At 37.7% G+C, this 13,240-nt stretch overlaps 1 protein-coding gene and 1 pseudogene across 1 annotated transcript; both read right to left on the bottom strand.

Annotated features, from left to right (window-relative positions):
- Nucleotides 1-898: 898 nt before the first annotated feature.
- Nucleotides 899-4,298, bottom strand: LOC131151511 (uncharacterized). Its single transcript, XM_058102755.1, has 2 exons — nt 2,845-4,298; nt 899-1,352 (listed from the first exon to the last, which is right to left on the bottom strand). The coding sequence occupies exons 1-2, from the start codon at nt 3,547-3,549 to the stop codon at nt 1,071-1,073; spliced, it is 987 nt and encodes a 328-aa protein (XP_057958738.1). The 5' UTR covers nt 3,550-4,298; the 3' UTR covers nt 899-1,070.
- A 3,065-nt stretch (nt 4,299-7,363) lies between these two features.
- LOC131151502 (uncharacterized) overlaps nt 7,364-13,240 on the bottom strand; it is a 34,046-nt pseudogene continuing 28,169 nt past the window's right edge.

The raw sequence follows: 13,240 nt of genomic DNA, 5'->3' as shown, positions 1-13,240 counted from the left end.
AACAGTAAGGGTTTTGGATCAAAAATTGTGTTTAGATAAAGAAAGAAACGGAAAATAAAAAATAAATTCATTTTTTATTGTGCTTCCTATTTGTAAATAAATTATAATAAAAGCAAAATTTTATTCTAATATGATTAAAAATTAAGGAAAAAATAAAATTTAATGACATGTAAAATTAAATTTTTGTTCATTAATTTGATATATTTTTATTTTCTTTCTCACTTCTCTTGATAACCAAACATAATTTCCTTCGTATTTATCTTTTGTTTTTACCCAATATTTTTCAAATTCTAAACAGGGTCCAAATGAAAATTTTAGACCAAATTCCTTGGTTGGTTTATTAAAAAATTTAACCAAACCAGCTGTTTGCCCTTTCTAATTGTCACTGTTCGCTAGCCTCATACCACAGTTTAACATCAATTAAGATCTTTTCTTAACTATGTGACCATAGTTTGCTGCAGTGCATGAACTTCATTGTTCACTTATCAACAGACACACACTCAGTTTTCCTCGATCAAATCTCAATTTTCATTCAAGCTCAAGCTCCATAGGTCAAAGGGTCTCAAACAAGCTGCTCAGCAGCCAATCTCAAGTTCAAAGAATCCTAGAAGTGGGCGTGATATCTAAACATGGAGACTTCAGACCAATTCATGCGTAAGGTAAGGCTATGGTGAAGAAAGATTTATGTTAAACGAGGGGTTCAAGACATCACTATTGCCTATGGTGAAGCAAGATTTATGTTAGCAAGTTACAAATTCAGTCTCGTTGGGACATATATTTCCATTACTATGAAATTCATGAACGAAGTAGTTAATGGGCAGTCTCCATTATCCTTTTCGAGAACTATCATTCCACGTTAAGTGCAGTAGAGCTTTTTCTGAGACTTAATATTCTCTAGTTTGGTGTCTACAAGAAATTTATTGACTTAAGTTCGTAATTCTTTAGTTCTCTCATACAGAACAGCAGCAGGGCTAGTTTTCAACACGAATGCCCAAGCACAACAACAAGATTTTTACATCAAATATTGAAACTAGAACAAGATTTTGTGAAGGAAATATTCTGAATGGTTTTTATGTACCTCCTTCAACAGAATGCGCCCACTTGATGGTTGATCTGGCCAGTGCATCCATTGGGTCAATACATTTCTTGAGAAGGGGATCGTCCTTAGGCAAAATATCTCGAATGTCATCGGATGCAAGGATGACATTGTTTACAGCCCTAACCAGAAGTACTTGGAGTGCAATTCTCAACAGATTCTGTGCTCCTTCCATGTCTTTTCTGTTTGTAGCTTCAATTGCAGGAATTACAGCATGCTCCATGGTTGCTTTATCTGGCAGAACAACCTCAAACCCCTGCATGTGGAGGATATGGAGGGGAAATAATACATACATTATCACAACTCAAAACTGAAAACAGTCGCCGAAACAATTACCCTGCCTTCATGCAGTGAAAATTACAATTGAGCTTGTTAACTCAGATATGAACATTTTAACATATGAGATTCAACATACCTACCCAAATAATGTCAACAAAAGGTGAAATATTTGAAAGTCTAAATAGTACATACTGCATATATGAAATGTCATGTAAGGCATTGCAAAGAAATGAAATTATTCAACAAAACTCACATAAATGTGTGTGCGCAGGTACACACCCAGTCACCCACATGCAATGAAAAATATATCAATAAAGCCAAAACATTTGAAATTTGATACCAAAGCATAAATGCGCAACATATTTGAATGTGGTTAAGCAGCACAAGGTGGAAAAGATACATGCCATTTGAAAGGCTGAAGTTTCATTTCTGAGTGTAGATGCATCTCCACTAAGTATATGAATGGGTACTAATGTGATTTTATCCAACAGTTACAAATATGATAGCACCTGCGTATTCAACAAAAACTCAATTGCAAGTCACCAACGATACTCATGTTAATCCATATGAACGTGTTACAACCAGTAGCAACCCTAAGAAAATGCTGTCTTGTTGCTTTTAGACTAGGTGCAAAGATAAAAGAAGAGGCACCAAATCCTTACATTTGGTATGACATAAGCTTTCATAATTCATTTTTTCTATTTAATTTTATAATGAGATATGCAATTGGCCATTTTCCCAATGCAATGGTAAATGCTTTGGGCAGTCAAGCACCAAGTTCACAAGTTCCAATCTTGCGAGCAGCCATATCATGCAGAAATGCTAAAGGTAGGACTGTCTCCAGGCCTCCCCCCTCTCAAGACCCTATTTAGCTATACAAGCAAGATTTTGGAACGTCTGGTGCACAAGGATCCCATACCATATCAAGGGTTAAGAGGGAAGGGGGTGCGATGTTTGCAACCTTACCATAAACACCAAGCCAAACCCCACCCAAATATAATAATAATTATTATTGTTTTATTAATAAGTGGAAAATGAAAAAAAATAAAAATAAAAAAATTGATCCTTGCATAAGCTTCTCATTATCTTCTATATATTCAAGAGAATAAAAAGACATGAAAGACAGTACAAAGCAAAGAAAAATAAACCCCCTTCTATTTCCATATCTACTTCATGCAAGTAAGGCGCTTACAAGATCATGAATTCATGAGGTGCTTTTGAAGAATTTCAAGCACATCAATGAAGTAATTCCATCATGTCCTTTGTATCTAGATAAAGTACTTCAATAAGGCTTCTGAAAGTAATAAGTTGCAAACAGGTAATTATTTAATGAATAACAACAAAAATATCCTATTTTCTTGGCAAGAAACGTCTGTGAATAATTATGTATTGTCGAGCCTGCTCTAACTAGATCCACCAAGCTAAGACAATCTAAAGTGAAAACAAATGTCAACTGCAGAATGAATTACCTCCCTCTGTAGATACTCCTGATAAAAGCCTGCTGTTAGTGCTGAATTCGTGGCAAGAACCCCAATCCGCAAAGCACTTCCAGCTTCAAGGGGCTTCAACTTTGCTTCCTTGAGCTCCCTGGCAACACAATCACCCATATGAAGGAAAGGAACAGAACATCCTTCAGAAACCTCATTATGCCATGAATGTGAAATATGACAAGGCATTACAATGCAACGAGCTCCAGAACCCTCAAGGAAAACCCTTTTGCCCTGCAAGTTCTCAACAACTGGCTTATGATCCAATTGGGACAGTTCTTTTCTACTCCTCATTACTGACATCGAACTTCTCTCGTGCATTAGAAGCTCCTTGTTTAACAATGGATCAGAGCAAAGAACAAAAGGGAGGCATCCTTTTCCATCATTTGAACTCCATTGAACTAGTTTTTTTAAAAAATTCAATGTAGAATCAACTGATACACCCCCAATTATGCCCACTGTGTTTGCTTGGCTTATCAACGAACTAGCAGACTCACTGCTTGCTAAAGCTGTGTAAGAACCAGAAATCTTATTTGCGTCTGGGTAATTACAATTCTCATCAGTTTGCAAGAGAATCGATGATGGCGGCAGAGCTAAAGCTTGATTTGACCTCAACTTGTACTTGGTTCTATGCTTATATACATAACCTAATGTATGCAGGTGGCAATTTAACGCGTGCAGATACATGTTTATGCATCCAACAAACAACCCCTAATCACTGAACACCAATAAACTGGTAGAAATTTCTGAACTCCGCTGCTTATGATCTCTAATGCACCTTCATTAAAAGAAATTCCATATCACCCAGTTTGCTGGCAACCAAAAACCAATCTCTAAGCAAGAACTTTTTCATAGAAACTGCCCTCTCAATTTTAAGAATTAACCTTCCAAAACAAGTAAAAAATATCTACAAATTTTCAATTTTAAATGAGGATCTCAAAAATAAAACCCCGCCTCCAACAAAGATCAGAAAAATCCTTTTCTGGAGAATATGAATATAAGCTTCTCCAGAGCAAACACAACTTGCCATATCCAGGCAGATTCAAGGCTTCCCTCTATGCTTTAGATCCAAAAGCAAAAACCCAACTCCAAAAACCCAAAAACCTTCATTCCGTGGCATAGCAAAAGGGAATAAAGAGAGCGAGAGACGAAATACAACCTCCAAGTTTCAAGCTTTCACTAGTTCTCTGACACTGAAATCACAGATTCCGCAGCCATGGAAAGTGCAAAGTGCAAAGGATTCTGCCTCACTGTCCTTCCATCCCATTTCCTTCACTATATATATCGCAATCCATAAAATTTAACAGTCTCTGAGAAGAAGTAACCATTGAAACCACTGTTAGAGAAATATGAGAAACACAAATGTTTTCTCACCTCGTACGGACCTTGTAACATGGATAATAATGAATATTGACAGACAGTGGATATGAAAAAACAGAAATGGGGTTGGTGGGGGCTGTTTTTTTGCAGCGATTGAAATGGTAAAACAATAAACAAGGCATCTGAAAGGGAAACAACGGGCCCCACCCTTGCTGCCAAGAGACTCAAAAATCTTTCTCTTTGGTTGAGTCTTTAAATATCATACTTTGTTTGGATGATAGGAGGAAAAAGAGAAAAATGATGCTGCTTCTTTTTAGTGAACAAAAAAGAAAAGAAAAGAGAGGGGTTTGATTTCTCTTTCATATTAATTGGATGACTAGAATGGAATGAAAAGAAAACATGAAAATGGATGAGATTCATTAAATAACCCCCCTTAAGTAGAATGAAAAGAAAAGATAATGATTTCTTATGAGGGAAAAAAATTAATATTATTTTATTAATTAACCTTTTATTTCTTAATTAAAATGGTAAATTTTTGTTTGTAATCACTTTTCTCTAGAAATATCTCTAATTTTAAAGAAGAGATTAAAAGAAGGTTATGAAGGGATTTTGCTTCTCCTCCTTTCTCTCCCTTTCTCCCAATTTATATTGGCTAGAAGTGCAATCCAAATGAGTGATTTTTTAAGAGAAAAGACTCTTTTCTTTTCTTTTTTTCTCTCAAAATAGCTCAATCCAAGTGAAGCGACAAGTCCTGAGTAGGAAGGTCCACCTACAAAACGATCTCTTCCACCTGGTACTCTAAACCTCTTATCCTTTGGCAGGTGAGACTTAGCTTGGAAAAATTTGTTGTGTCCAAGCAAAATATTACCTCATCACCAAAAGCACAAACCTTTGAACATATCGAGCACAAAGTACTTGAAAGTGATAAAAAGCAAGTAATCCAGCAATGCTAGATCTCATACTACCATTCTTTGATAGGATTATACAAAATCCACTTATCAAAAGACTTAAGAACTTCTGCAGCACGGCCAACCAGAACAAAACTGGATGAGATTAAACAAATCTGCTTTTAATTTTCTTCTAATGAAACTGGCAAATTTTAAGTTGGAGTATGATATTATTCCCAAGCTAGTCAAGATGATGCATTGTGTCACGGGCTAAGCTTGTTCAGGGCATTATGCTTGCCTATGACCGCTTATCTCGTGTGTTTGGGATGGGTTTCCATCATGTAAATACTAGTGTAGGGTTATTTTCTAGTATTTATTTCATTGTAAGCCAAATAAGGCAGTATGACTCCTCGGTCACTTTGATGTTTCCTAGTGCCAGAGTGAGAATGGCCTAAAAAGCTCTTTAGGGGAGGGTGAGTGTTCATCAATCATTGTAAAACTCACTAACAATTGTCAACGTGCTTAGCCTACTTGCCTCCCTCGCTAAGTACAACATGTCAACGGAGGATTTGTTAATGAATTATGTTTGCTTCAATATTTACTGCTTGGTTGCCACGGCTTTCATGAATTGATTATTATTTCCGCTGCTATCTGATTGAATGTTAATGAAAGTGCTTCGTGGATGAATGTTGGTAAACAATAGGCTGGCTAGTTAAGCAAGAGTGCTTTAGCTAGCACCGCACGGCCCTTCACAACAGTGTGGAAAAGACGGACCGTGACACATTGCGATGTCACGGAGTTGCAAGATGCAGCCTACACACAATACACCAGATTCTTTTCAGCAAAGGCAGGCCCTGCAGGGTCCTTGTCATTAGCAGGACAGTTCAAACGGGTGTTAGTGATAAGTTGGTCCATACAGTGAGGAGCATGTCAATAAAGAAAAAGGAACTGAATATGCTTTGTGTTTTGGATATTGTTGAATTGGGAAACAAAGCCTGCTGGAGCAGATGTTATATCTATATTTGCAGGTAGTTGATAAAGCTTGTGAGTATTGTGAAAACCAGTGGGGGTTCTAGTGAAACATTGGTTGGATTTCTCATGGGCATTGACATGTACAAGCATCTGCCCGCAGCTGAGTGTAAAGTAATGAAAGCAACAAGCAGCTAGGAAGGTAAGGGCAGCTTTAAGCGGCCATAAATTTGAAGGTCAGATTTTAGCTGATGAACGTATTTTGTGTCCCAGAGGGCTCAAGTGGCAGTATCAACAGCAGTGATAGTCGTAGTACACATGGTAAACTTTCTGAGAATAGTTTAAAGAACTTGGACTTTTGGCTGGGTCCTTTTGAGTCAATGCCCTTCTAAATATATTTTGGTCACGTATGTTTCAAGTCCAAGAATGAATTCAATTTTTTCTAGTCAATTTTCAAATAGAAAATAGCTAGAATTCATTATCAGTGCATCATAATCAGATGCTTCCATCACCAGTAAAGAGCTTCTGCAGATCATGCATGATCTCTCAATGTCAGTTAAAAGGAGTTCATTTTTGTTGTATGGGACACTCTTCCATATTAACAGTGAGGATAGAACCAAATTTTTTGTGCTTTTCGTTTGTTCTGCAGGAAACTGGCTTCGGTTTGTCCAGCATACATCGAAGCTTACAATGGGGTGCCTGTTCATAATTCCTTTGCCTCCAAACACAGAGTAGGCATGCCCGTTTCTATCTCCTGCACTTTGGTGCCTCTTAAGATGTTTCTGGGAAGCCTTCCTCTCATTTGCTGTTCCTCCAATCAGTTCAGGGAAAAATAAAACACTCCCCAACTTCCGATTACTCTTTTATTTTTTATTAAGACACAATATCAACGGAAAACAACCCCAGCCTTGGTCTTCTTGCCTGGTCTAGTTAGGTTAGTGAATGGCTGAATGCAAACACCACCCTAACTCTAATCCGTGCAAACTGATTTGTGTCCATGTGCTTAGATGGGACAAAAAAAAAAAAGGATATGCATCTTGTAATATCTCATTACCAATACATTTGATCATAAATTTATCATATTTTGTATCCATACATAACTCCTATAAGACTATAATTTAGCAAAGAATGCTGCAAGCAAAACCAGCCAGCAATCCCAAAACTATGAGCCACAGGAATTGGCACACCAGGTTTGGCCTAGCCATTCATAATTGCAATTATTTGGGAAAATTTAAAATTGAGCATCTGCAAGTGCCATCAAGAATGAGTTTAACTTAGTACCATTAGGCCAGGCCATGACAATTCAATGTATGAAGCAATTCATATGATCGAAGAATCAGCTGGTGGGACATTTTGCATTAGGCAATTAAATGTCGAAAAGATACACCCACATATGTACACTAATCAAGAATTTTCTTGGGCCGGAGCCAGTTTCTCAGGTTATTCTCATCTCCAATAACACCACAGACAACAAAGTTATTGAAATATAAGATGTTTTAGCTGATACAGAAGCACAAACTGTCTGAAAAATTGCACCCTCGTTAGATTTTTTTTTTTTTTTTTTTAACTTCTTTTTGCTTGTTGAGAGCACAAATCTGCTTATTTTCCCATGTGAAATAATCGAGGGGGGGGGGGGAGTCTATTTAAAAAATTGCCACTGCTGTTAAGGGTCTTCTGGCACTTTCTAGTCAAAGACTATATAATCCTGCAGAAGCTCAATTGCTCATAGTTAACTCACCCTGTGAGCTCCTCCATCAAGCCCTGTTAAATGCATGCCAAATAAATGTTAACAAGTCTAAGAAGCATGAAATTTGAGTTGAAACATGTAAATGCGATACAGAACCTGTGAGATGAACTGCTCCACATCAATTTGCTTAAGAAAATGCATTGAATGTTGAGCAAGGTTGGCTGATTGATCACTAAGCAAAACCTCACCAATATCATCAAGGATTCTAACCTGAATGTGGGGATCTTTGGGCGGCGACATGTCCTGGATAACATTTTTAAAAATTAAAAAAAAAAAAAAAATAGAAAGGAATCTAATTGCTTGGTTAGGGAACAAGCATTGCCTTTCCCCAACTATTTTACTGAATTTTATTAATCAATCAGTTTCAAAAATTCCAAATTATTTGCTACCAAACAGCCTCCAGGAAGAAAGACATTTCTCCACAATAGCTAAAAAAATTTTACAAGTACAATTTTAATTATTAGGCTAATCAAGGCATTATTTGAAGTTTTCTGGAGCCAGTTGAGAACTTAAATCCACTGTACAGTTATCATTTCTGAATTGGATAATTGAAGAGGGGATTGACCATTGCAGTAGCTCCTACAATTAGCGAGTCCACATGACAGATAGAAGAGTTACCACAGTCAAATCAAGCTCCAGTTCAGACATATAGGATTCCAAAGCTGCCGAGTGATTCTTGAAATACCATTCTTCTAAGTAGCTGAGCTTCTCCTGAATTTCTTGAGGGATTACAGGCCCTATCTTCCATCACAAACTACGTATAATTTCTGCTCGATTATACCTGCATCTTTAGAAGATTTTAAATCAAAAATAAAACTATCTACATGCATTTTTCTCAAGGAAACAACATGGCAGATGATACTTACATGTAAGCCATAAGACAGGGCTCATTGCGCATAACAGAAAGGTGGTGAATGACCATCCCATGGTGATCAGCATTTCTAATTAGAATATTCAACCCTTCTTCCTGTATTTTCCTGTTGTTCCATCATGTCAAACAAGTCACATAAGAAGGAAGGAGCATAACACAACATGCCAGATAAAATTGGACCAAGCTAGAAAAGCTATGCATCCAGCAATGCATCAAAAAGGACCCTATAATTTTAGACACCAAGCAGCACATATTAACTATGGTTTGTTTTTCAACCTCAAGCCCTACTTACAGTGGAATGGTATTAAAACAGGAAAAAATAATTCATAGAAAAACCTAGCTATGCAAGTAGCAGAGATGAGTTGCAATTCAAGACATGCTACATTTTTTGTAAATGTAACTTTTTAACCCTAAAAATGATTTCAAATGATAATGTGATATGGTATTTAGGATTCTTTTGCCAAAGCAATTATATTGATACTGTAGCAGAGAATGGTGTAGCAGATTTTGATGGCTCGTAGAATTCAATATAGCATTTAACATATCATTCAAAGCCAGAAATCCTTCAAACACCTTTAGAACCTCTCTTAAATTTATTTATTTTTTTTTGTTTTATCAACAGACAAATCCCAATTATCTTCAAAATACTTCCTCCTTTCAAACCCCAATTGCACTTTTTTTTTACGAGCATGGATCTTTCGACTCTTCAAATTATCTGAATTGACTCCCTTATCATCTGAATTCTCTTCCGAACCAACAATAAAGTCCTGATTTTCAACTCCACAAGAACTAAAATTCTTAGAAGAAGATTCCCCAAACTCAATCCTGGAATCCCGCCTACTATCATTCTTCTACAGAATAGGCGACGCACCACTCTCCAGAAAATTAGTAGAATTTTGAGCAACCCACCTATCTTATTCTGCCTCATTTTCTTTTTTTTCTTTTTTTCGGTTTTGTTATCGGAGCAACTGCTTCTCTCCTCTTGACCACCATAGATCTTGTTTGAAGACAATCGAAGCACCGAACAGCACACATCTTTCTTCTGTTCTGAGAAGAGATTAATTCCCGTAGCCTCATAGGTGATTTGTTTTATGTGATATGTGATTTACAAAAGCTTGAGTACTTGAAGTTGAAAAGGCCATATTGATAGAAGAGAATGCATGACAGTAGTAGCCAGAGGAGGAAAGAAACAAAACTTATGAGAGTCATGTATTTGCAAGTCTATTAATGTAAGCATATGAGTATGCAAGTCAATGGTTGCCAGTTGGTGACCATCTTGCTTCAACCCAACTTGAACAGCACTGCAGCGACAAGTCTTTGAAATTTTTTATCTTGATAAATATTATACCGTGCCATTGTGGTAGTTTGCTTGGTTTTCTGAACAAAGTTCTTAGTACCCAAAAAATAAGGATAAATGTTAGACCAAAAATCTAAGTGGCGGTGATCCATCACTCCCAATTTATGGAATCAAGGAGCAGATATGGATCAACCTCCAATAAACCAAATTGAGAGATAGTGACACCTGTCATGGGACCCAGTAAGTGGCGCTGTCGTCATTAATTTCTAGAGCAGTATCCACCAAACAGCTGGACCCATGGAAGGAAATTGAAATAGAGGTAAAAGAGGGGAAACACATTTAAAGCCCAATAAATTAAGCAAAACTAAATAGTTAGCGGAAACAGTATACCAGAACTTGCAGAAAATACAGGGCAAACAGAACCATCCAGCAACTAAAAGCAGACAGGATTACCACGTCAAGTTCTGAAGCTCAAGGAAGTGAGCACTAAATTCTTTTATGGTCCAATCAAATGTGTCACTGTACATGATTACAGTTACAAATCTCAGGCAGCTTTGAATTAATCAAAATATCTGAATAATTGTTGTGAAAAGAGTATGAGATTGCACAGCGGAATATATGAACGCAGCAAACAATGAAGCACCAAAATATAATTCACACACAGTATATCTGAAACCAACAAGAATCAACACGAAAATATACATGGTTCGGCAATGCCTACATCCACGGGAGCAATCCGTCAAAGGTTTCACTATGAAAAATTCAAAGTACACAATACAATAGTTACAATGATCTCCTCTCTATCACAATATGCTCAGAAAGACATATTTAACAACCCCTCGGAGGCTTCCCTCCAAATACCCAACTGTCCCAACGTTCACATTGAAAATTTGAATTCTTTCTCGCAGCCCCAAGAGCAGTCGTCAACGAAAAAGGTCGATTCGTCGACGATTGATGTCCATTCGTCGATGAATGATGCCTTTTCGTCAATAACTCTGAACTTTTGAACATTTTCTGCTCTCAGTATCTCAGATGTCTGAACTTTTCCTGCTCTCAGTATCTCCATTCGTCGACGAATGAGGCCCACTTGTCGACGAATGCCCTGCTGCACAGCACAAAAACTTCACCCATATGTTTTTCTTCTTTTGTTTATGAACTCCACGAAGTGTAAGAGCCACACAAACATAATAATCTCCACCTTGGCGATTATACACCCCTTAGGAGAACCTGAAAAACATATCTAATTGCTCCACCTTGACCTTAGAATGTTCGGTTGGGTTTGTCTCCCTTCTAGCACTTGGAGGCATGGAGTAAGTTCAAGCAATGTTTGAACTTTTCAGTAGTGACCGGTTTTGTCAAAATATCCGCTGCGTTTTCAGATGTGTGAGCCTTCTCCAATACAAGTTCACCTGAAGTAATCAACTCCCGAACCCTGTGGAACCTCACATCAATATGCTTGGTTCTAGCATGATACACTTGATTCTTTGCTAAGGAAATAACACTCTAATTGTCACAACGCAACACGACCCCATCTTGTTGTATACCCAGCTCTTTGACCAAACCAATAAGCCATAAGGTTTCCTTTGCAGCTTCGGCAACTGCCATATATTCAGCTTCACTTGGCCCAATGCCACCAGAGATTATACCATGGACCTCCAACATACAGGTCCTCCTACAAGGGTAATGACATAACCCGTTGTAGACCTTCTGTCATCCATATCCCCTGCATAATCAGCATCTACAAACCCTACAACTGAAGGACTATCCTGTTGCTTTCCGAACATGATGCCATAACCTGATGTACCCCGTAATTATCTAAAGATCCATTTGACGGCTTCCCAATGTTGTCTACCTAGATTAGAAAGAAACTTACTCACCACACTCACAGCATCTGCCAAGTCTAGCCTTGTACACACCATGGTATACATTAGACTCCCCACGGCACTAGCATAGGAGACCTTTGACATGTCCCGGATATCATCATCCATACTTGGGCAATCTGCAGTAGACAACTTAAAATGACTCGCTAGAGGTGTACATACTGGTTTTGCATCAATGATGCTAAATCTTTCCAACACCTTCTCCATATAACCGCCCTGATTTAACCACAATCTCCCTGCAGTTCTATCTCGATGAACCTCCATCCCATGTATCTTCTTGGCTGAACCAAGATCTTTCATGTCAAATTCTTTATGCAACAATTCCTTTAACTCATTTACTTCAGTTAAATCTTTAGCAACTATTAACACGTCATCGACATACAACAACAAGAAAATAAGAGAACCATCATCAAGTTTGTTCACATACATGCAGCAGTCATACTCACATTTTTGTAGCCAATCTTGATCATATAGAAATCAAATCTTTTGTACCATTGTCTTGGAGAGTGTTTCAACTCATAAAAAGATTTCTTCAACTTGCAAACTAAGTTTTCTTTTCTTGGTTCACTGAATCCCTCCAATTATACCATATAAATCTATTCCTCCAAGTCACCATGACGAAACCCCGTCTTCACATCAATTTGTTCCAAATGCATATCATAATGAGCTACAAACCCCAACACTACCCTAATATGTCGGACCACAGGTGAAAAGATTTCATCGTAGTCTATTCCCTTTTTTCTGTGAATACCCTTTTGCCACTGACCGTGCCTTGAATTTTTCTCCTTCATTTTCTAAAATTGCTTCCTTCTTCCTACATACCCATTTGCAGCCTATAGTCCTCTTCCCATCTGAAAGCTCCACCAACTCCCAAGTTTGATTCTTCTGTAGTGATTCCATTTCCTCAATCATTGCACCCATCCACCTACTTTTCTCCTGCCCCTGCACTGCCTCTGGAAATGTAGTTGGGTCATTGCAACTGGTAAGGAAAGTATAAGACACTTAACTCTTCAAATCCATACCTTGGTGGTGGTCTAATAGTGCATTTGGATCTCCGTATAGGAAGATTGTCAACTTGCTGATTTCCCGAGCTAGAACTCCATGCAACCAAAGGACCATGATCATTGTCTTGCCCTGAGCTTCTAACTCAACCTGCACAACATGTTCATCTCTGTCCTAGTTTTCTGACTACTGATTCTATTCATCGCAATTTTTAGTATGCTTCACCATAGTTGTAATGACCCGAAAATTAAAATAATTAGAAAATATAATGAATAGAATGGATTAAAGGATAATAAGGGAAAAAGGAAGAATTTTAGAAGGAAAAGCAAGCCTTGTCGACGAATGTCCTGTCTTCGTTGACGAGAGTCCTTCTAGAGCTCGTCGATGAACTCAGTCCCTCGTCGA

The sequence above is a fragment of the Malania oleifera genome, chromosome 1 (genome assembly GCF_029873635.1).
Source record: "Malania oleifera isolate guangnan ecotype guangnan chromosome 1, ASM2987363v1, whole genome shotgun sequence".
In the NCBI taxonomy this organism is placed as follows: Eukaryota; Viridiplantae; Streptophyta; class Magnoliopsida; order Santalales; family Ximeniaceae; genus Malania; species Malania oleifera.
Note: the sequence above shows the minus strand (reverse complement) of the source record. Positions and strands in the feature narration are given on the sequence as shown.